This window comes from Euprymna scolopes, chromosome 22, assembly GCF_053919585.1.
Source record: "Euprymna scolopes isolate OS-2025 chromosome 22, ASM5391958v1, whole genome shotgun sequence".
NCBI classification, from domain to species: Eukaryota; Metazoa; Mollusca; class Cephalopoda; order Sepiida; family Sepiolidae; genus Euprymna; species Euprymna scolopes.
This window is the reverse complement of record NC_136503.1, coordinates 92,986,174-93,011,395: the sequence shown is the minus strand read 5'-3', so window position 1 is coordinate 93,011,395 and position 25,222 is coordinate 92,986,174. Positions and strand designations below refer to the sequence as shown.

The following is a 25,222-nucleotide window of genomic DNA, read 5'->3' as shown; positions in this document are numbered from 1 at the left end:
ATTCCACTTATATGTAGCTTTTCATCCATTTGTTTTATTCCACTTGTATGTAGCTTTTCATCTATTTGTTTTATTCCACTTATATGTAGCTTTTCATCCATTTGTTTTATTCCACTTATATGTAGCTTTTCATCTATTTGTTTCATTCCACTTATATGTAGCTTTTCATCTATTTGTTTTATTCCACTTATATGTAGCTTTTCATCTATTTGTTTTATTCCACTTATATGTAGCTTTTCATCTATTTGTTGTATTCCACTTATATGTAGCTTTTCATCTATTTGTTTAATTCCAGTTATATGTAGCTTTTCATCCATTTGTTTTATTCCACTTATATGTAGCTTGTCATCTATTTGTTTTATTCCACTTATATATAGCTTTTCATCTATTTTTTTTATTCCACGTATATATAGCTTTTCATCTATTTGTTTATTCCACTTATATGTAGCTTTTCATCCATTTGTTTTATTCCACTTATATGTAGCTTTTCATCTATTTTTTTTATTCCACGTATATATAGCTTTTCATCTATTTGTTTCATTCCACTTATATGTAGCTTTTCATCTATTTGTGTTATTCCACTTAATACATATCGCTTTTCATCTATTTGTTTTATTCCACTTATATGTAGCTTTTCATCTATTTGTTTCATTCCACTTGTATGTAGCTTTTCATCTATTTGTTTCATTCCACTTATATGTAGCTGTTCATCCATTTGTTTTATTCCACTTATATGTAGCTTGTCATCTATTTGTTTTATTCCACTTATATGTAGCTTTTCATCTATTTGTTTTATTCCACTTATATGTAGCTTTTCATCCATTTGTTTTATTCCACTTATATGTAGCTTTTCATCCATTTGTTTTATTCCACTTATATGTAGCTTTTAATCTATTTGTTTCATTCCACTTATATGTAGCTTTTCATCTATTTGTTTTATTCCACTTATATGTAGCTTTTCATCTATTTGTTTTATTCCTCTTATATGTAGCTTTTCATCCATTTGTTTTATTCCACTTATATGTAGCTTTTCATCTATTTGTTTCATTACACTTAATCCATAGCGCTTTTCATCTATTTGTTTCATTACACTTATATGTAGCTTTTCATCTATTTGTTTCATTCCACTTATATGTAGCTTTTCATCTATTTGTTTTATTCCACTTATATGTAGTTGTTCATCTATTTGTTTTATTCCACTTATATGTAGCTTTTCATCTATTGTTTCATTACACTTAATCCATAGCGCTTTTCATCTATTTGTTTCATTACACTTAATCCATATCGCTTTTCATCTATTTGTTTCATTACACTTAATCCATATCGCTTTTCATCTATTTGTTTCATTCCACTTAATCCATATCGCTTTTCATCTATTTGTTTCATTACACTTAATCCATATCGCTTTTCATCTATTCGTTTCATTACACTTAATCCATATAGATTTTCATCTATTTGTTTCGTTACACTTAATCCATATCGCTTTTCATCTATTTGTTTCATTAAACTTAATCCATATCGCTTTTCATCTATTTGTTTCATTCCACTTATATGTAGCTTTTCATCTATTGTTTCATTACACTTAATCCATAGCGCTTTTCATCTATTTGTTTCATTACACTTAATCCATATCGCTTTTCATCTATTTGTTTAATTCCACTTAATCCATATCGCTTTTCATCTATTTGTTTCATTACACTTAATCCATATCGCTTTTCATCTATTCGTTTCATTACACTTAATCCATATAGATTTTCATCTATTTGTTTCGTTACACTTAATCCATATCGCTTTTCATCTATTTGTTTCATTAAACTTAATCCATATCGCTTTTCATCTATTTGTTGTATTCCACTTAATCCATATCGCTTTTCATCTATTTGTTTCATTCCACTTAATCCATATCGCTTTTCATCTATTTGTTTCATTCCATTTAATCCATATTGCTGTTCATCTTTTTGTTTCATTACACTTAATCCATATCGCTTTTCATCTATTTGTTTCATTACACTTAATCCATATCGCTTTTCATCTATTTGTTTCATTCCATTTAATCCATATAGCTTTTCATCTATTTGTTTCATTCCACTTATATGTAGCTTTTCATCTATTTGTTTTATTCCACTTATATGTAGCTGTTCATCCATTTGTTTTATTCCACTTATATGTAGCTTTTCATCCATTTGTTTTATTCCACTTATATGAAGCTTTTTATCTATTTGTTTCATTCTACTTAATCCATATCTCTTTTCATCTATTTGTTTCATTCCACTTAATCCATATCGCTTTTCATCTATTTTTTTCATTCCACTTAATCCATATCGCTTTTTATCTATTTGTTTCATTCCACTTAATCCATATCGCTTTTCATCTTTTTGTTTCATTCCACTTAATCCATATTGCTTTTCGTCTATTTGTTTCATTCCATTTAATCCATATCGCTCTTCATCTATTTGTTTCATTCCACTTATATATAGCTTTTCATCTATTTGTTTCATTCCACTTAATCCATATCGTTTTTCATCTTTTTGTTTCATTCCACTTAATCCATATAGCTTTTCATCTATTTGTGTCATTCCACTTAATCCATATCGCTTTTCATCTATTTTTTTCATTCCACTTAATCCATATCGCTTTTTATCTATTTGTTTCATTCCATTTAATCCATATCGCTCTTCATCTATTTGTTTCATTCCACTTAGTCCATATCGCTTTTCATCTTTTTGTTTCATTCCACTTAATCCATATTGCTTTTCGTCTATTTGTTTCATTCCATTTAATCCATATCGCTCTTCATCTATTTGTTTCATTCCACTTAATCCATATCGCTTTTCATCTATTTGTTTCATTACACTTAATCCATATTGCTTTTCATCTATTGGTTTCATTACACTTAATCCGTATCGCTTTTCATCTATTTGTTTCATTACACTTAATCCATATCACTTTTCATCTATTTGTTTCATTCTATTTAATCCATATCGCTTTTCATTTATTTGTTTCATTACGCTTAATCCATATCGCGTTTCATGTATTTGTTTCATTCCATTTAATCCATATCGCTCTTCATCTATTTGTTTCATTCCATTTAATCCATATCGCTTTTCATCTATTTGTTTCATTACACTTAATCCATGTTGCTTTTCATCTTGTTGTTTCATTACACTTAATCCATATTGCTTTTAATCTATTTGTTTCATTACACTTAATCCGTATCGCGTTTCATCTATTTGTTTCATTACACTTAATCCATATCGCTTTTCATCTATTTGTTTCATTCCATTTAATCCATATCGCTTTTCATCTATTTGGTTCATTCCATTTAATCCTTATCGCTTTTCATCTATTTGTTTCATTCCATTTAATCCATATCGCTTTTCATCTATTTGTTTCATTCCATTTAATCCATATCGCTTTTCATCTATTTGTTTCATTCCATATAATCCATATTGCTTTTTATCTATTTGTTTCATTCCATATAATCCATATCGCTTTTCATCTATTTGTTTCATTCCATATAATCCATATCGCTTTTCATCTATTTGTTTCAGTCCATATAATCCATATTGCTTTTCATCTATTTGTTTCATTCCATATAATCCATATCGCTTTTCATCTATTTGTTTCATTGCATATAATCCATATTGCTTTTCATCTATTTGGTTCATTCCATATAATCCATATCGCTTTTCATCTATTTGTTTCATTCCATATAATCCATATCGCTTTTCATCTATTCGTTTCATTCCATATAATCCATATCGCTTTTCATCTATTTGTTTCATTCCATATAATCCATATCGCTTTTCATCTATTTGTTTCATTCCATATAATCCATATTGCTTTTAATCTATTTGTTTCATTCCATATAATCCATATTGCTTTTCATCTATTTGTTTCATTCCATATAATCCATATCGCTTTTCATCTATTTGTTTCATTCCATATAATCCATATCGCTTTTCATCTATTTGTTTCATTCCATATAATCCATATCGCTTTTCATCTATTTGTTTCATTCCATATAATCCATATTGCTTTTCATCTGTTTGGTTCATTCCATATAATCCATATTGCTGTTCATCTATTTGTTTCATTCCATATAATCCATATTGCTTTTCATCTATTCGTTTCATTCCATATAATCCATATCGCTTTTCATCTATTTGTTTCATTCCATATAATCCATATCGCTTTTCATCTATTTGTTTCATTCCATATAATCCATATTGCTTTTAATCTATTTGTTTCATTCCATATAATCCATATCGCTTTTCATCTATTTGTTTCATTCCATATAATCAATATCGCTTTTCATCTATTTGTTTCATTCCATATAATCCATATTGCTTTTCATCTATTTGTTTCATTCCATTTAAATCATATCGCTTTATATCTATTTGTTTCATTCCATTTAATCTATATTGCTTTTCATCTATTTGTTTCATTACACTTAATCCATATCGCTTTTTATCTATTTGTTTCATTCCATTTAATCCATATCGCTTTTCATCTATTTGTTTCATTACACTTGTATATAGCTTTTCAGCTATTTGTTTCATTACACTTAATCCATATCGCTTTTCATCTATTTGTTTCATTCCACTTTATCCATATCGCTTTTCATCTATTTGTTTCATTCCACTTGTATATAGCTTTTCATCTATTTGTTTCATTAGACTTAATCCATATCGCTTTTCATCTATTTGTATCATTCCATATAATCCATATTGCTTTTCATCTATTTGTTTCATTCCATTTAATCCATATCGCTTTTCATCTATTTGTTTCATTCCATTTAAATCATATCGCTTTTCATCTATTTGTTTCATTCCATTTAATCTATATTGCTTTTCATCTATTTGTTTCATTACACTTAATCCATATCGCTTTTCATCTATTTGTTTCATTCCATTTAATCCATATCGCTTTTCATCTATTTGTTTCATTACACTTAATCCATATCGCTTTTCGTCTCTTTGTTTCATTACACTTATATATATAGCTTTTCGTCTATTTGTTTCATTACACCTTGTCCATATCGCTTTTCATCTATTTGTTTCATTCCACTTAATCCATATCGCTTTTCATCTATTTGTTTCATTCCACTTGTATATAGCTTTTAATCTATTTGATTCATTAAACTTATCCATATCGCTGTTAATCTATTTGTTTGATTACACTTAATCCATATAGCTTTTCATCTATTTGTTTCATTACACTTAATCCATATCGCTTTTCATCTATTTGTTTCATTACACTTATATATAGCTTTTCATCTATTTATTTCATTCCACTTAATCCATATCGCTTTTCATCTATTTGTTTCATTCCACTTATATGTAGCTTTTCATCTAATTGTTTCATTCCACTTATATATAGCTTTTCATCTATTTGTTTCATTCCACTTATATATAGCTTTTCATCTATTTGTTTCATTACACTTATATATAGCTTTTCATCTATTTATTTCATTCCACTTATATATAGCTTTTCATCTATTTGTTTCATTCCACTTATATGTAGGTTTTCATCTAATTGTTTCATTCCACTTATATATAGCTTTTCATCTATTTGTTTCATTCCACTTATATGTAGCTTTTCATCTATTTGTTTCATTCCACTTATATATAGCTTTTCATCTAATTGTTTCATTCCACTTATATATAGCTTTTCATCTAATTGTTTCATTCCACTTATATATAGCTTTTCATCTATTTGTTTCATTACACTTATATATAGCTTTTCATCTATTTGTTTCATTACACTTATATATAGCTTTTCATCTATTTATTTCATTCCACTTATATATAGCTTTTCATCTATTTGTTTCATTCCACTTATATGTAGCTTTTCATCTAATTGTTTCATTCCACTTATATATAGCTTTTCATCTAATTGTTTCATTCCACTTATATATAGCTTTTCATCTATTTGTTTCATTACACTTATATATAGCTTTTCATCTATTTGTTTCATTCCACTTATATATAGCTTTTCATCTATTTGTTTCATTACACTTATATATAGCTTTTCATCTATTTATTTCATTCCACTTATATATAGCTTTTCATCTATTTGTTTCATTCCACTTATATATAGCTTTTCATCTATTTGTTTCATTCCACTTATATGTAGCTTTTCATCTAATTGTTTCATTCCACTTATATATAGCTTTTCATCTATTTGTTTCATTCCACTTATATGTAGCTTTTCATCTAATTGTTTCATTCCACTTATATATAGCTTTTCATCTATTTGTTTCATTCCACTTATATGTAGCTTTTCATCTATTTGTTTCATTCCACTTATATATAGCTTTTCATCTATTTATTTCATTCCACTTAATCCATATCGCTTTTCATCTATTTGTTTGATTACACTTAATCCATGCTCCTTGTTAACTATAGCCAACCATTTTCATGGTCATTTCTTTTTCTTCTAGTCTTGCTCCTACTTCATCTTTTATGAGACTTTGACATTTTTTCTCAAGGGACATCAAAATAAGTGAAAAATATCAACCAAAGTGAAATGGATAAAATTATGGATAAAATTAATGTTAGAAATTGTTATTGAAAAATTTTACCACAAACAATATACATACAAACAAAAGCAAAACATATGTTGCCATACATATGAGTATAAATAGTTGCAGACATATACACTTGTATATATGCACATGTGGTATCATCCACACATTTATCATGTATACTGTGCATAAGTTTACTGTCTTTAAATTTTCGCTACATGCCCATTCTGTCCCTGGCCTCTTTCCCTTTATTGGTCTGTTCACTTCTGTTATTTTTTAATGTAGCCGAGGGTCATAACAAATATATATCCATTTTTTGATATTGAACATTGATAAAATAAGGCACATCAAAGATAACTGGCAGAAAGTCTAATATTTTTAGTGCATTGAGATGAGATTCTATGGATTAAGATAGATATAACAAATTTCATTTGAAGGTCAATGTTGGGTTTTCAATTGTTCTTTTAAAAGGTGGGGTGAGGGAGGCGTTTCTCTGAATGATGGTGCAGGTTCTGGAGTTAATTTGATTGCCAAGTTGTTAGACTTGTTAGTAGCATTTAGGAAGCATTTTTACAAGTCCATCTAAAAGCTGAAAGGAACAAAACTTGTTTTTTATTTTCCCTGAAAGATAGCAATCATCTGCATACCTTTATAAATTTATTATCTTTGGTTTTAATGCCAGTCAGTTCATCTTGAGTTTCATACTCAGGTATCATCTTGAACGATTCACTTATGATGGTTTGAATAAGCTGATTGAAAGGAAGAAATTAGAATATTTTGATTTCCTAATAATAGTTACAGATATTGAGAGAGTGGTTAACAACACACATATTGCTTCTTCTGACAAAGGGTTGAGATATTTTAACCTAACTTTTGCAGGCTGGTTATAACCTGTGCTTATTGCAGATAAGTCATGAGATTGACAACCTCTGTTCTGATCCTATTGTTGGAATATCTTCAGTTAAAGGAGGACTTTATAGAAAAGTGCCATAAATTATGGCATAATGATTATCGCATTTTCTTCATAGAAAAGGACAGGAATATGATAAGCCATTGCATAGATGAAAATATCAATCGGTGATATTGTTTTGGTGAAGATGCCAAACCGAACCAGACTTTTCTGGAGTCTTGATAAGGTTCTTCATCTCATTCATTGGAAGGATGGATGAGTTTGTTCCAACTGTATATTAAGGGATGATTATGAACAGATCGATTCCCTAAAGGATTTGTATTCCTTAGAAATTAAGGAAGTTTCTTCTGCAGCTCATACAGAGGCTGAATTTGAAGGGGGGGGGATTTCTGTCTAACTCTGTTAGGAATAATGGTTCTTCTCTAATGATATGTTGTGATGAATGCAATAGATGATACCACTTTGCTGCTTGAGAGGAGTCTCTGAGGGAGAGACTTGTGGAGATTAGCGTTTACCAGATTGTGCGGCACAAAGCTCTTCTCCTGCTAATATATAAAAGACCTGTAAATGAAGCTTCTCTTTGTCTCATTAAGGATAAAGGGAAAATATGGCGTGACACTAAAATAATAATAATAAATAAAATTATTTCTATTTCTATTAAATTAATAATTCATATAACAAATATTTAATGTATAATATTTAATAATATATGAGACTAATGTGACCTGTCGTGTTTGTTGTATAGGAGTCTTAGAGAGAGAGTCTTATTAGAGTGAGAGATGTTGTTGAGAGAGAGATTGTTCGTGTTATAACGATTCATATATATTAAAATGTTTATACTTAGGTGTGTAACAGAAGCTCTTAGAGTAATGAAACAGTGTTCAGACAGTCTTAGTGTTCATATTGTGTATGTAAGATGTGTATGTAAAGACATTTTAAAACACATGATATATATAAGACATATATAACAATTTTCACTTTACCTTTTGGTAGAATTACAACACAAAGACGACGTTTATAAAAACACATGATGGGTTTATTTCTTCTCCCGACCGGTCGTGGTTTTCTGAGTCAAGAATTCAAAGCTTCACATATTAAGTTTCAAAAGTAACTGTCTCGCTTCTAGACGTTCGAATCCCAACTGCAGACTATCATCTGTCGTCCTCTAACTATATCGAGAACTTCCCATTTTCCATGACGTCATACACATGTTAAAACATGTGTCTTCTTTCACGTGTTCTGGAAATGCGTGTCCAAAACTTTTTCCTTTGTTTACAAAAGGAATTTTAACCTATATTCCCAGTAACCTATATTTCCAATATGTTAAAAACATGTTTATTAAATTATCTTGTAGTTGCATTCCTCAATTGAATTTTTCATAACAGAATTGACAACGCACATTCTTTTCTTGAAACTATTTTATCTCTAAGCTAAACAATGGTTTGTTTGACATTCCATTTTCTAATTCTCTCTCGTAATCTATTTCTAAACCTAATTTATGAGGTTCGAATTTCGTCTATTCTATTTCATTTTCATTTTAACTAAATCTCTCTACATGAAAAGGGGACAGCCCTTATCATGTAACAGTTGGATCAGTATATGTTATAGCTAGCTATGGAATATACATGTGATATACAGAATTAATGTATAAATGCACAAAAATTGAATTCACATGCGTGAAAAAAACATGGTGGTCAGTGAAAACAATATGGAATACATTGGTTTTAACATCATTGCCCTTAGATTAAATGGAAAATCCTTTATATAAAGGGGTTTTATTCATTGAAAAATTTTTAAAATAAATAAAAAGAAAAAATATGATGGAGTGTACATTGTACAGATTCACCATAATTTTCTTGTGTTTGTTAACAGCCTTAAAAATATCAGGAAATGATGATTAATTTAATAGTGAGACTTTTCACAAGCAAGTCTTAAAAAGAAAAACAAAAGTCTTCCCACACACACATGCACGTTTTGAAGTGTTTCTACGTATTTTTAAAATGTTTGGAACTTATGACCCTCTCACTCTGTTCTCTATTTTTGCCCCACCCCCACTCGCCACTAAACTTGAGAAAATGCTAACGATTACATGTCTCATTTATCACTACATGGCCAATAAGTGCTAATCATATGTTAGGAAAGTAATCCCCCACTCTTAAATGTTAAATTCCTTCTTTTATATTATCTCTAAAGGCCGTTGAAACGTATAAGCCAAAAAAAAAGTAGATTCTGATTTCTTTTTAGGAGGGAAACTATGCTGGGTTAGGTTTTAAAAAAATACAAAATATTTTTTTAAATTTATAAAGTGAGCAAGTAGTTTTTTTTATTTTGTTTTTGGTTTACATTAGAAAAATATTTGTTTTGTTTTTTGTTTGAAAACGATTTCAACTTGCAATGAAAATACAATTAAAATAATCGTTTTAAAAATTTGGGATGCTAAAAACGTACATGTTTTTTTTATTATCTTCATTTTATATTGTTTTGTTTATATTAGAATTCTTAAAAAAGTAATATACAGAAAAATAAAAGTAAAAAAAAATGAAATACGGAAAAGAAACATTCGTAAAATCTCGGTAGATTATTTGTATATTTTATTATTTGAGATGAAAAAAAAAAGCTTCTTTTTTTTTGTTTGTTATAAATCTCATTTTGCTCACGTTTGGAACAATTTGTTTGTATCGCCCAATGAATATTCTACAAAACTAAGTTAATTTTTTATGACCCTATACCCAACTTTAATTTTCCAAAAGTTACACAAATAATGTTTTTATGACACATTTGCACTTAAAAATTTCATATATTTCCTCTTCTAACAATTCTCCAGACTTTCGGCTTTTTTTTTTCTATGCAATAAAACAAAATGATTTGACCTTCATCAAAAACGACTATTATCTTTTCTCTTTTAAATTCCATAAAAATGTTTACATTTTTTAATACAGTTTTTAAGCGATTTTATTTGCTGAGATGCTTTAAACAAACCTTAATGGTTGCAATTCCACTCTTTTTTAAGATATTCTAATTGACCTATTAAGCCAATTATTAAGGAAACTAAACTTTGTTTAATTAGATGAAACATTTTTATTTCAGGCCCTGTGTTGAACTTTCCTGTCATTCATGTGTCTGTGTTTCTTCATGATTGTGTCATTAGCCGTGGAACTTCATTGCCAATGATTAGTGCTTGTGCAATGAGTGCCATGCAAAAAGCCCTTCAAGAAGCTTCAACTCTTCTAATGGAACCCATTATGAATGTTCAGGTATGAGATAGAAAAGGCTGTGAAAACTCATTCATTTGTTGAACAAATAAAAGAACATTTTTGTAAAATTTTATTCTTTTTCGTCGATTCTATTTCCATATTGGTCATTCTACCAAATATTGGGTTGAGTCTTTTATGATTTTGTTCTTTTTTTTATGCATAAAAATCACGCATCTTTTAGTTCAAAAAGGCTTTAACAAACAAATTTTGTGAACATAAAATAAAGTTTTAGCTACTAATTTCACATATGATATCCATTTTCATTCTTCATATATGATATTTATTTCTGCACTTCTAATATTCTCACATGTGATATCCATTTTCACTGTTCTAATAATTTTACATATAATATCTATTTTCACTTTTCTAATTTCATGTGCTATCCATTTGCACTGTTCTAAAAGTTTCACTTTTCTAATAATTTCATATATGATATCCAATTTCACTCTTCTAATTTTTTGACAATGATATTGACATATGAGGATATCTTTTCCTCTTAAAATATGAAGAAATTAAAATCTCTTAAACAAAATAACAGAATTAACCAAACATAATGATTAATATAAAATGAAAATATTTATGCCTTTTATGATTTCACCTTATATTATTTTCACTCTTCAAATAATTTCTACATGATATCATTTGTACTTTTCTAATAATTTTAAATACAATATCCATTTTCACACTTCAATAATTTCAAGATTTTAATAATTTTGTATATATCGACTTTCCTTTCTAATAATTTCATTCATGATATCCATTTGTACTCTTCTAAGCTTTTTCACATGGTCATAATTTCACGTTATATAAATTTCACTTTTATGATAATTTCACATATGATATCCATTTTCACTCTTCTAATAATAACACATGTAATATCTGTTTTCACTCCCCTTATATATTCACATGTAATATCTATTTTCACTCTGCTTTTAATAAGTTTGCTGACTTTTTGGACATACATTTAAAATAGTCATAGACTGTTGAAAATTTAATGTTATTGCTATACATCTTATGAGATGAGTGACCAATTTTTATGATTTCAGGTTCAAATTAACAGCTTTAGCAGGAATTGCAATACACTACTAAAGCTTGATTGTCACAGCTGGTGAATTTAAAAAATGCAATGTTGACATGAGGACACTTTAGAAGAAATATATGCAATAAAATTCTGTTTTAAACGTGGAAAAAATTTCACAGAAATGTATGGAATGCTTCAAACTATTTTTGGACTATCTTGCATGAATGAAGCATCAGTTTTTGAGTGGCACAGGAGGTTCAGTAAGACAGCGAGTTTGTGAGAGGAGTAAGGAAGTCAGAACACCAGAGTTGATTGGCCAAATAAAGAATTTCATGGATAAGGACTGTCGTGTGTCTATGGAGACAATAAGTGAGCAGTTTGATGTCAGTGTGGGAACTGTATATGCAATTATTCATGAGGAACTGAAGATGCAGAAGATTGCACAAAGTCTGTCCAAAGCTGCTCAAAGAAGATCAGAAAGAAAGATGTTGTCATGACAGCAGAGATGGTCGAGCTGATCAATTGAGATTCCATAGTTCTTGATGCTCTGGGGACCTGCAATGAAAGCTGGATCTACTGCAATGACCCTGAGACTAAGACACAGAGTTTCCAGTGAAAGTATGCTGGGAAATTACATGTGAGATTATTAGAAGTGTCAGATAGGAATAATATGTAAAATTATAGGATGAGTAAAAATATCACACGTAAAACTATTAAAAGCATGAAAATGGATATCATATGTAAAACTATTAAAAGCATGAAAATGGATATCATATGTAAAACTATTAAAAGCATGAAAATGGATATCATATGTAAAACTATTAAAAGCATAAAAATGAATATAATATGTGAAACTATTAAAAGCATGAAAATGAATATCATTTGTAAAACTATTAAAAGCATAAAAATGAATATAATATGTAAAACTATTAAAAGCATAAAAATGAATATAATATGTAAAACTATTAAAAGCATGAAAATGGATATCATATGTAAAACTATTAAAAGCATGAAAATGAATATAATATGTAAAACTATTAAAAGTAGGGGTAGGCTATAGAAACAAAATTTTTCAAATAAATGCCAAAAGTGGCTTATTACCTTCATTTATATGTAAATAGATGGGAACAAGTGATTTTGTTCAAAACGGGTCAAAATTGGAGGGTCGCTGGCCCCAAACGTGATTTGACCATGTTGACGCATGAAAATGGCCCAAATTTCGCCCCCGAACACACTTAATCACTTATTGAAAGCCACAGGGTGCATTTTTTGACTATAAATGCATTTGTATCATTAAATCTAACATTCCCATTGGCTATCCTACAAGTATAGGGTTTTTTAGGGTATCTCAGAGTCCAAAATGGGTCAAAATTAGCCAAAAATGGTCGGAAATCACGGATTTTCCAAAATGCATCTCCCATGGGCCCAAAAACACCTCTACATGGCAGAAACTGTTGGGAAATGCTTGAAGCAGGCACTCTCCTAACTTTTGCACTGTTAATGAGGGGTATAAGGACCTTTAAAAGGGGCTAAATATGGCCGATTTAGCCAAAGAGAGTCAAAAAGTCCCTAAGAATCAACATAGTTGTCAAAAAGTGGCTTAATTTGAGTTATAGATGGAAAATTACGAAATAAGGAAATGTTTTCTTTCTGTAACAATGCAATGGCATCTTTAAATAGACACGATAACATTGCATTGCATTAATTGTGAATTTGATTGAACTTTGCTTTCTTTTTCAGTTAGTAAAATGCAATGAACATGGCTGGTATAGCAGGGCAGATTGACGAAGATTATAATTACGACGATTGGACTTATCTTCTGTTTGATTCTCTTCCAACTGAGGCTGAATGTGTTCAAGCTGTGCAACATCATGCTGCCAAATATGGTACCACAACACAGAAAAATCATATTCACCAGTTCTCCTTGCTATTACTACAATTGTGGCAGAAAGCCTTTGGAAGTGATGTTCGTTATGTTACAATACCTGGGATAAAACATAAACTTGATCGATCGCTAAAAATTTACGACAAAGATGTCTACAAAGCAAAGGGTTCCAGACCTGTGAATATGATTAAATGGAAACGAGAGCACCATGTCCTTCTCAATATACTTTCAAAAGATGTGAATCCTGATGAATTTGATGTACATGAACGAAGATTCTTTGTCGATCAAAAGTCTCTCTCTCGCAAATGGCTCATTGACACTTTCCACGTCGATATGGAACATGAACGGTTTCTGGCAGAGCAAGAACTGCACAATCGTTTGGATTTGGACGATGATCAATTTGAAGTGGAGGATATAAGTGACCAGAGCATGATACCTCAAACAATTTGAACTACTCATTAAACAGATCGAGTACAATCCGTAGCACTGTCCCATGTACCGAGATCGCCACCCAAACACATGTCACTTACAATCTGCGAACTGGTGCACGGAATTTCCAGGAGTCAATCAAAATAGCTCTAGCAAATTCCTAGACGAAAACCAGTATTTGTGCTAGAGAATAATGATGTGATTGACGAGCTCTTTAATGCATTATATTGATATTTTACTGTTGAATGATTTTAAAGTAATGTGAAGTGAAGTTGTGTCTTGAAATAACAAAATAATTCCTTTGCTAATTACTCATACCTTTTATCAAGTTATTCAATATATTGGTTACAAATCGAGAAATAGCGAATCGAGGGCCATTTTCATCAATTTTGGGGTAACTGAGAACAATATGAATTTAGACTCTTCTTGGACAGCATTTTATTGACATTCAATGTTCAATTTACAATTAATTACTTTCTGAGAAGTTGATGTAGTAAAGTTACGATGTTTCTAAAAAGTATCATTGATGAATGAACTAATGATTCATATGTTATGTACCGTAAAGCGTAATTTTGTCATTTTTGGATTGTTTTGACCCTTTTTACATCCCCCAAAGATCTCTAAATACCCTAAATACAAATGGATAAGATAACAGGGTGGTTATTTCAGTCTTCCAATTGTAAAAAGCCATACAGGAGTGTTTATAGGAGTCCGATGAGATATAATACCTGCATTTTGGGGATTATCCGTGATTTTCGTTCATTTTTGGCTAATTTTTGGGTAAATTTGATCCATTTTGGACCCTTAAGATACCTTGAAAAGCCCTATGTAGGTGGGATAGCCAGTGAGAATGTTAGATTTAATGATATAGAGCCATTTATGGTCAAAAATTGCACCCTGTGTGGCTTGGGAGGTGCATTTTGGAAAATCCGTGATTTCCGACCATTTTTGGCTAATTTTGGGGTAATTTTGACCCATTTTGGACTCTGAGATACCCTAAAAAGCCCTATACTTGTGGGATAGCCAATGGGAATGCTAGATTTAATGATACAAATGCATTTATAGTCAAAAAATGCACCCTGTGGCTTTCAATAAGTGATTAAGTGTGTTCGGGGGTGAAATTTGGGCCATTTTCACGCGTTGATGCGGTCAAATCACGTTTGGGGCCAGCGACCCTCCAATTTTGACCCGTTTTAAAAAAAATCACTTGTTCCCATCTATTTACATATAAATGAAGGTAATAAGCCACTTTTGGCATTTATTTGAAAAATTTTGTTTCTATAGCCTACCCCTATTAAAAGCATGAAAATAAATATAATATTTAAAACTATTAAAAGCATGAAAATGAATATAATATGTGAAACTATTAGAAGCATGAAAATGAATATAATATGTAAAACTATTTTTTTTTTTTTTTTTTTTTTTATTCAATTTTCACCCCAAACAAGGCACAGTGCCACTTTGAAGCAGGGGGCTACTATTAGGGAATTAATTAGTGGGGTCATTATGAAGAGAGAAGAGTAGAAAGATGTTTGTTAACATTACACTTGAACTTCTGCATATCATTGCAGTTGGGAAAGCAGAATCCCGGAAGGGAGTTCCAAAGACCCGCGGTTCTGGGGAAGAAACTATTGGAGTAAAAGGCTTTCTTGCACCTAGGGATCTCTACTGTAAAGGGATGAGACTTAGTAGCTTGTCGGGTTTGTCGGGGGTAGTTACATCGGGGAGGTACAAGTGTTTGCAGTTCGTCAGAGCATTCACCATTAAAGTATTTGTAGAACAGGCAGAGGGATGCAACATCTCGTCGATGGGACAGAGGTTGAAGCCTAGATGACAGGTCAGGACCTATCAGGTTGGCGACTCTTTTTTGAACCCTGTCCAGGAGCGAGAGACAAGCAGCAGATGCACCAGCCCAGATGTGACAACAGTACTCCATACATGGGCGAATGGTTGCCTTATAGAGGTATAGGATACTGGCAGACGTAAGTAGTTTTCTAGCACGGTAGAGTGAGCCAACCTTCCTTGTAGCAGCCTTGGCAATGCTCTCAATGTATCTATTCCAGTTCATATTCCCTGTAAACGTTAGGCCGAGGAGTTTAAAAGAAGTACTTTCAGGCAATGTGTTCTTGGCCATTGCTATTGGTGGTAGAGAAGGTTTCTTGTAGTTATTGAAGGAAACAAGCTTAGTCTTAGCAGCATTGAATGTGACCAACCATTTTTGTCCCCATTCCACTACGGATTGGAGGTCGTCCTCTAGTGTTTCTGCCATTTCCTTGGATATGTGTTCATTTGTTTTCCCCTCATATCTGTTATAGAGAGTGGTGTCATCGGCAAATATACCCATCTCCAAAACAATATTATCAGGGAGGTCGTTTATGAATATCAGGAACAATAGAGGTCCAAGGATAGACCCCTGAGGTACTCCCGCATTTATGTCATATTGTTTGGATGTATGTCCGTCGAGGACAACTTTGATTTTTCTATTACTTAAGAAGGATTTTATTACATTATGAATTCTTCCAGTGATTCGATATGATCTAATTTTCCTTAGAAGACCATCGTGCCATACCCTGTCAAAAGCCTTAGATATATCAAGGGCCACCGCTCTACCCTCCCCTGTTTTATCCATAGAACGGTATATACGTTCAGAAACTACAGTTAAGATATCTGCTGTTGAACGGGCTTGCCTGAATCCATATTGTTTGTCAGTCAGGAGTTTAGCAGTTGTTAGGTGCTGGACTAGGGCTTGATTAACTAAGGACTCAAATATTTTGGCGAAAAGCGGGAGGAGGCTAATGGGGCGATAATTTAGTGGGTCAGTTCTTTCACCAGAATTCTTGAAGACTGGTACCACAGAGGCGGTTTTCCAGCAGTCGGGAAAACAAGATTCGTTAAGGCATTTATTGTAAAGTTTGGACAGAACTGGAGCAACCTTGGCAGAGTATTTTGTTAATAGCACAGCCGGGATGAGATCTGGTCCACATGCTTTTGAGGTGTCTAGGTTTTTTTATAATAGCATGTACCTGAGAAGGGGTGATTTTCAAATCGTCAGGTGTGGCGTCTGTTCGCAGAGGAAAATCAGGGAGTGAGTGGTGTACCGAGTTCAGTGTGGAGTTTGAGGCAAACCGACTGGCAAGCAGATTAGCCTTGTCAGTTGCCGTGCAAGCAACCTCATGATTGTTTGTTAGTGGGGGAATAATTGACTGTCCATTATTAACTACGCTGTTGTAGATTTTCCAAAAATCCCAGGTTCCTAATTTCTGTGCTTCGATGCGCTTTCTGGTGGTTTCAGAGTAATCTGTCTTAGCTGTGTCTATCACTCTCTTACAATTATTTCTAGCTTCTATAAACTTCTGTTTATTTGAGCTGGACTTATGTCGGTTGAATCTGCGGAACGTATGCTGCCTTTGACAAATGGCAGCTGCACAAGCAGAAGTAAACCATTGGGGAGAGTGGGGCTTGCTATAGTATTTCTGTGCGGGAACATATGCTTCAATAGCAGTTTTGAACCATTCAGTTGTCTCATTGCACACTGTTCCGCTGTGTTAAAAGCATGAAAATGGATATCATATGTAAAACTATTAAAAGCATGAAAATGAATATAATGTGTAAAACTATTAAAAGCATGAAAATGAATATAATGTGTAAAACTATTAAAAGCATGAAAATGAATATCATATGTAAAACTATTAAAAGCATAAAAATGAATATCATATGTAAAACTATTAAAAGCATGAAAATGAATATCATATGTAAAACTATTAAAAGCATGAAAATGAATATAATGTGTAAAACTATTAAAAGCATGAAAATGAATATCATATGTAAAACTATTAAAAGAATGAAAATGAATATCATATGTGAAACTATTAAAAGCATAAAAATGAATATAATATGTAAAACTATTAAAAGAATGAAAATGAATATCATATGTGAAACTATTAAAAGCATGAAAATGAATATCATATGTAAAACTATTAAAAGCATGAAAATGAATATAATGTGTAAAACTATTAAAAGCATAAAAATGAATATCATATGTAAAACTATTAAAAGCATAAAAATGAATATCATATGTAAAACTATTAAAAGCATGAAAATGGATATCATATGTAAAACTATTAAAAGCATGAAAATGGATATCATATGTAAAACTATTAAAAGCATAAAAATTAATATAATATGTAAAACTATTAAAAGCATGAAAATGAATATATGTAAAACTATTAAAAGCATGAAAATGGATATCATATGTAAAACTATTAAAAGCATAAAAATGAATATAATATGTAAAACTATTAAAAGCATGAAAATGAATATCATATGTAAAACTATTAAAAGCATGAAAATGAATATCATATGTAAAACTATTAAAAGCATGAAAATGAATATCATATGTAAAACTATTAAAAGCATGAAAATGAATATCATATGTAAAACTATTAAAAGCATGAAAATGGATATCATATGTAAAACTATTAAAAGCACGTAAATGAATATCATGTAAAACTATTAAAAGCGCAAATGAAAAAATATGTAAAACTATTAAAAGCATGAAAATGAATATCATATGTAAAACTATTAAAAGCATGAAAATGGATATCATATGTAAAACTATGAAAAGCATGAAAATGAATACCCTATGTAAAACTATTAAAAGAATGAAAATGAATATCATATGTAAAAATATTAATAGCACGAAAATGAATATAATATGCGAAACTATTCGAAGCACAAAAATGAATATCATATGTAAAACTATTAGAAGCACAAAAATGGATATCATATATGAAACTATTAGAAGCGTGAAAATATATATCATGTGAAACTATTAAAAGCATGACAATGAATATCATATGTGAAACTATTAAAAACATGAAAATGAATATCATTTGTGATTAGAAGTTTTAAAACTTTGTTTTGCAAATCACCCATAATGTAAAAAATCTGAAACTTTTCTCTTACAAAAAGTACCTCTTATTTTATTTCATTTTTTTTTTTTTAAATGTGAAGATTGTTTTTCGAAAATATGGCCCACGTGACATTTTTTTAGTTCATTGTGACAATTTATTTTAGTTTATTGTTACATTTTTTTTTAGTTTGTCACATTTTTTTAGTTGATTCTGACATTTTTTTAGTTGATTCTGACATTTTTTTAGTTTATTGTGACATATTTTTAGTTTATTGTGACATTTTTTAGTTTATTGTGATATTTTTTTAGTTTGTGACATTTTTTTAGTTTATTGTGACATATTTGTTGTTTGTGACAATTTTTTTAGTTTATTGTGACAATTTTTTTAGTTTATTGTGACAATTTTTTTAGTTTATTGTGACAATTTTTTCAGTTTGTGACAATTTTATTTAGTTTATTGTGACATTTTTTTTAGTTTATTATGACAATTTTTTTAAAATTTATTGTGACTTTTTTAATTTGTGACAATTTTTTAGTTTTTGTGACATTTTTTTAGTTTATTATTGTGACATTTTTTAGTTTATTGTGACAATTTTTTTAGTTTATTGTGACAATTTTTTTAGTTTATTATTGTGACAATTTTTTTAGTTTATTATTGTGACTTTTTTTAGTTTATTGTGATCATTTTTTTTAGTTTGTGACATTTTTTTAGTTTGTGACAATTTTTTTAGTTTGTGACAATTTTTTTAGTTTATTGTGACAATTTTTTTAGTTTGTGACATTTTTTAGTTTATTGACATTTTTTTAGTTTTTGACAATTTTTTTAGTTTATTGTGACAATTTTTTTGTTTATTGTGACTTTTTAGTTTATTATTGTGACATTTTTTTAGTTTATTGTGATAATTTTTTAGTTTATTGTGACAATTTTTTTAGTTTGTGACAATTTTTTTAGTTTGTGACAATTTTTTTAGTTTATTGTGACTTTTTTAATTTGTGACAATTTTTTTAGTTTATTGTGACAATTTTTTTTAGCTTATTGTGACAATTTTTTTAGTTTATTGTGACAATTTTTTTTAGTTTATTGTGATAATTTTTTTTAGTTATTGTGTCATTTTTGTTTAGTTTATTGTGCCATTTTTGTTTAGTTCAATGTGACAATTTTTAGGATTTGTTTTTCACTTCAGTTTTCTATCCATGCATAAATAAAGTGATATAATTTATCATATAATCAAAATACTCTGTGATCCCTTTCCTTTCACATCAACTATCTGCAATTGTTTCATGACAGGTTTTGAACGCAGTGACTCTCAAACTAAAAAGTCGGGCTTGTTACTAATATCTATATCTATATACTAGCTAAAACTGTTACTAACATCTATATCTATATACTAGCTAAAACTGCTTGCTTGCTAACATAGGGTCCCATTTGATAACAGAGATAGATAGTAAGTTATGAAAATATATTCATGGCAATTAAGTTACACAGAGGCATCGCATTTCATTTTAGCTTGATAATTCTTGACAGATGGTACAGGAGTGGGGGTAAAACGTGGACATCTCTGTGTAGTTTATTTTCATAACTTACTACATAAATATATGTATATTATTTTTATTGCCTATTACTCTGAATGATCCATCGAACAGAATTGGAATTTACCTGCAATGGGAAAATCTTCAACCAATCTGGAACCTAATAACATTTTCTATCAAACCAGATTTAATATTTGATTAATGACTTCCTCTGAGGAGATGAGTCCACATCAAAAATCCATGGATTAAGAAATTACTTTGAATATTGTTTTCTTTGTTCAAATAATAAATTTTTGTTTTGAAAAGTTGTATTTTTCTGAATTAAATTTAAATATAAAAAACTGTAAAACTGTAAATTTATATATCTATATAATTATAAAGCTCAAATAACCTTGTAACGATGTATGTAACCCACTTTCCGGTTTACGACATCCGGTTGCGCATGCGTACATGACCTGCGTACTGAAATATTAACGTTATTATTTCAAAATTATTTAACATGGGAAGAGTGGGGTTTAAAATAACTTAAACGTAATACAGAAATGAACGATGTTTTAAAAAAAAAGAAAAAAAAAAGCAGATATATCAAAATTTGAATTTAACTATAATAAGTATTATGGTATCTGTTCAGTGCACATTTACCTATAAGTATGGCCAACCACTTATAATTCAGTAACTGTAAAAAAAATTTTTTCAAAAATAATCTAACAGAACGATTCATAGAAATCTATCTATATTCTTTTTTCATTTTAATATACTTTCATAGAAATGTTTCTGTTATATCAACAAAAAAAAAGTGTTACGCTCATACATGAATTCCATAGCTAATATAACATACTGACCAAACGGGTCACGGGTAATCTAGTATATATATATATATATATATATATACTAGCAAAAGTACCCGTCGTTGACTTGGTTCAAAAACAGCCTACAGAAAATGGACTCTGATTTATGAAAGTATGATAGGATGAAAAAGAAGGGTTGTAAAGAGATAGCTTCGAATTTGGAGGTATTAAAACCAAAGCAAAATATGATGAAAGTAAAAATAAAATAGATAAACCCCATAATTTATTATACCATACCTATTCACACTGAAGCACTTATCACAATATTCTGTGGATCTATATAAAAAAAACCTTGTTAAACTTTGTGACATATTTCCATCCTATGGAGGTCAGGTGCGAACGAGCACCCCATAATTTTATTATACCATATTTCTTCAAACTGAAACATAATTATCAAAGTATACTTACGCAGATAGATATGAAAAGTCTTTATTAAAGCTTGTGCCTATTTCCATTCTATGGAGGCCAGGTGCAAATGCAGACCCCACAATTTTATTATACCATCCTTATTTAAGTTAAAACATACTTATCAAAGTATTATTACATCTATATCAAAAACACTTGTAAACGTTTTTTTTTTTTTAATTTTTAAATTTTTTATTTCCATACTTTGTGGACCATGCGCGTACGCAGACGCCACAATTTTAATGAATCATCATTACGCCAGATCAAACATACCGATTCTTGTGTCTCGATACATCTTCTATCATTATATGTGATCAGTTTTCTATAATAGTCAACCATATAGGAGCCTATTCATGATCAGACACACACACAGACGTTCAGCTTTATATTATATGTAATTTTCATTTTATTTTCCTTTAGGTTACCTGTGGAGAACTATATCTACCAAGTATTCTTGAGGATCTTGCGCAAAGAAGAAGTAAAATCAGATCAATTCAATCCTGGCAGAACTTGCAAGTTATTAATGCAACAACCCCAATTTCTGAATTGATGGAGTATTCTACAGCCCTTCGGAAAATCTCCTCTGGGATGGCCACATTTTCCCTTGAACTCTCACATTACGAATCATTATCCTCTGTTCAACAAAACAAAGTCATTCAAGAAGCTACGGGATTTTTGTAACCTTTATTTTGATAAAACAAATACAAGAAAGTATTTGCAACAGTTTCTTTTACATCTGATTTTCAAGAAAGAAATTTTTATGCACTTTAATACTTTTTTTTTAAACAATGAACATTATTAAATCATAGTATTAAATAATTTAAGAAAATTAACTTATTTATATTGAATTTAATAGATCCTGCTATATTTATCTTAAGACAAATGTAGAAGTTTCATTAAAAAAAAAAAAAAAAAAACCAAACCTGTATTTTGCTTTTGTAGATCTGGAGAAATCTATTGAGAGAGTTCCAATAGATGTTGCCTGATGGGCAAACAACTTGTTAGTGAAGGTTATTCAAGCAATTTATAGAAATGGCCAAAGTCATGTTAAAATTAACAGCACATTTAGTGAAAGCTTTGATGTTTCAATGAGAGTGTCTTGAGGATATTGAACAGGAAGTTCTACATTTGTTGCCCAGAAGAGATGCCATGATGCTGACAACTGGTGAAACAATAGAAAGTTCCCTTGTCAAATTCAAAACTTGAAAGAATGCAAAACCCTAATGGTGAATGCCACCAAGACAAAAGTGTTGACCAGTGGTTGCAAAGATAAAAATTCCTCAGTTTATAGTAAAGTGATCAGATACATTTTCTGTATTGGATACACTAGAAGTACAATGGAATTATAGGTCAAGAGAGAACAACTAGTTTGTGTGCAAGAAGTGTAAGACAATAGCGATGAATGTAAACTCAGAAAATATGTATGGATGACAAAGTTATTAAGATTGTTCAAAATTTTTGTTATTTTAGTGAGACTGTTGGTGAACAGGTGTGATAACTAGGATTAGGAATGGATGGGGTAAGTTTAGGGATTTTTTCCCATTATTAACAAGTGGAGCATTACCACTGTCAACCAAGGGAAGAGTCTATCAGACATGTATTAACTGTGGTAAATTAAATCTGGCCAGGGAGGGTTGAGGACATGTGCTGCATGAAGAAAAATGATATGAGAATGATACAATGGATATATATTGCAAATCTTAAAAACAGGCTCAGATTTGATGAGTTCACAAGAAGATTAAATCTGTACAGTATCATTTCTTAATCGGGCCTTCATGGCCTTTTGATCAGAGTCAATAAGACATTGTTAGAAAAATGTAATTCAAAATTCAGAAACTTGCAATGTATAAATAATATGACAAGACTCCAGCCATGAAAAAAGTCATTTATTTTTATATACAATGGAATCTCTAGGTATGAAATTAATTGGTTTCTACTTGGCTATCATATTCTGGAAAGCGTTTTACACCTAAATCCCCTAATCAGTTACAGGTTCTATGAAAACACTCATTAAATTTCATAATAAGGGTAAAACCAGAATGAAATAAGAGCCACATAGTACCTAATATAACCTGTAAATGAAGTAGATATTAGAACATAATGCAATAAGTAAAAATATTTCAATATGGAACTTTATCTTTCGAATGAGGCAATGTCTGAACTTTACAAACCACGTTAAATTAATTTTTATTATTTCAGTTTCTAATTTCTAAGTTGTCGAAGGTTTGAAAATTGAATGACAGTTATGTCCAGTCTGGATTCACAAATGGTGTGGAATGCAATATCTGCATTGCTCAGTGGTGATGTCAAACGCATCACTATATTTTTCCAAACTTTCAAACCATTGTGACAAGATGCATCCCTGAAGGAAGAACGATAGTGTTAATGCTCTACTTTTTGAAATGAGCGTGATACAACTGTGAAGCTAAACATCCCAAATTTAGATTCCGTCCAGAAGAAAAATCTGCTTTACAATCCAGTTACAAAATAAAATGAAAGAAACTGCATACTATTGCTGAGGAATCTATCAAGCCATGTACAGAGAAAATGATGGAGCTGATGATTGGAACAGGCAAAAAAGAAAATCCAGCAGATTTTGATTTATAATGAGAAATGAGTGGCGAGGTCATCAATCTGTTGTATGATTGATGCCCTCACCACTTATGTATGCCATCAAGTTTGTCTTGCAATAAAACAAAATATGCTCCAGGCTAATTTACAAGTTGACGAGTTTATGGAAACCAGTCTGGAGAGTTAGTTCATCACCTTCGTTTGCTAACGACAAACAGGAAAAGATAAAAAAAGAATTTTTTTTTGCAACATAATGACAACAATAGATTTCAAAGCCATCATGGCATCTTTTTATTTTAAGTTAATGGACTTGGCTTGCAGAATTTCAAGTACATCTATACTGATGGTGTTCCAGCAATGATTCTTGTCAAGAATGAATAGTCATACATGACATCTTCCCACTGTTCACTACACTGTTATGCCCCCTGCATCAAAAACTCTACTGCTACGTTTGTTGGAAGTCATGGACATTGTAGTCAAAATGATCAACTTCATTCATGCCAAAAATTATCGGCTCTTCCAACTTCTAGCCAACAAAATGGAAGCGCAACATATGAGATTTCAGTTTTACACCAAAGTTTGTTGGATTTTGAAAGGGAAATGCCTCTCGTCTGTATGAACTTTACGTGGAAGAGGAAATCCTTCTATGAGAGAACCAAAACAATCTCCATGTCCATTTCAACAATGAATATTCACTTACATGGCCAATATTTTTGGCTGACTCAACAAAATGAACCAATCCTTGTAAGGCCGAGATATGATAGTGACGTTCAAGACGAGTTTGCCGGACTGTCTACTCGAAAGGCACAAATCAAGGCCTTTATTGGGTGAACATTTGCAAATGCAGAGGATTTCATCAAAAGTTGCATCACTGAACATCTCAAAATACATTCTGCTGAGTTCAAATCGTATTTCGCCGAAACACCAC

General features: G+C 30.5%; 1 protein-coding gene across 2 annotated transcripts in view; it reads left to right on the top strand.

Moving 5' to 3' along the window:
- Nucleotides 1-22,645, top strand: part of LOC145243546 (ribosome-releasing factor 2, mitochondrial-like) — a 110,340-nt gene extending 87,695 nt beyond the window's left edge. For both annotated transcript variants that reach the window (XM_080106524.1, XM_080106525.1), the window contains exons 7-8: nt 10,527-10,693; nt 22,144-22,645. In XM_080106524.1, the coding sequence (XP_079962650.1) occupies nt 10,527-10,693; nt 22,144-22,404 (428 nt within the window). In that variant the 3' untranslated portion in view covers nt 22,405-22,645. The remainder of the gene's footprint in view (nt 1-10,526; nt 10,694-22,143) is intronic.
- Nucleotides 22,646-25,222: the final 2,577 nt, after the last annotated feature.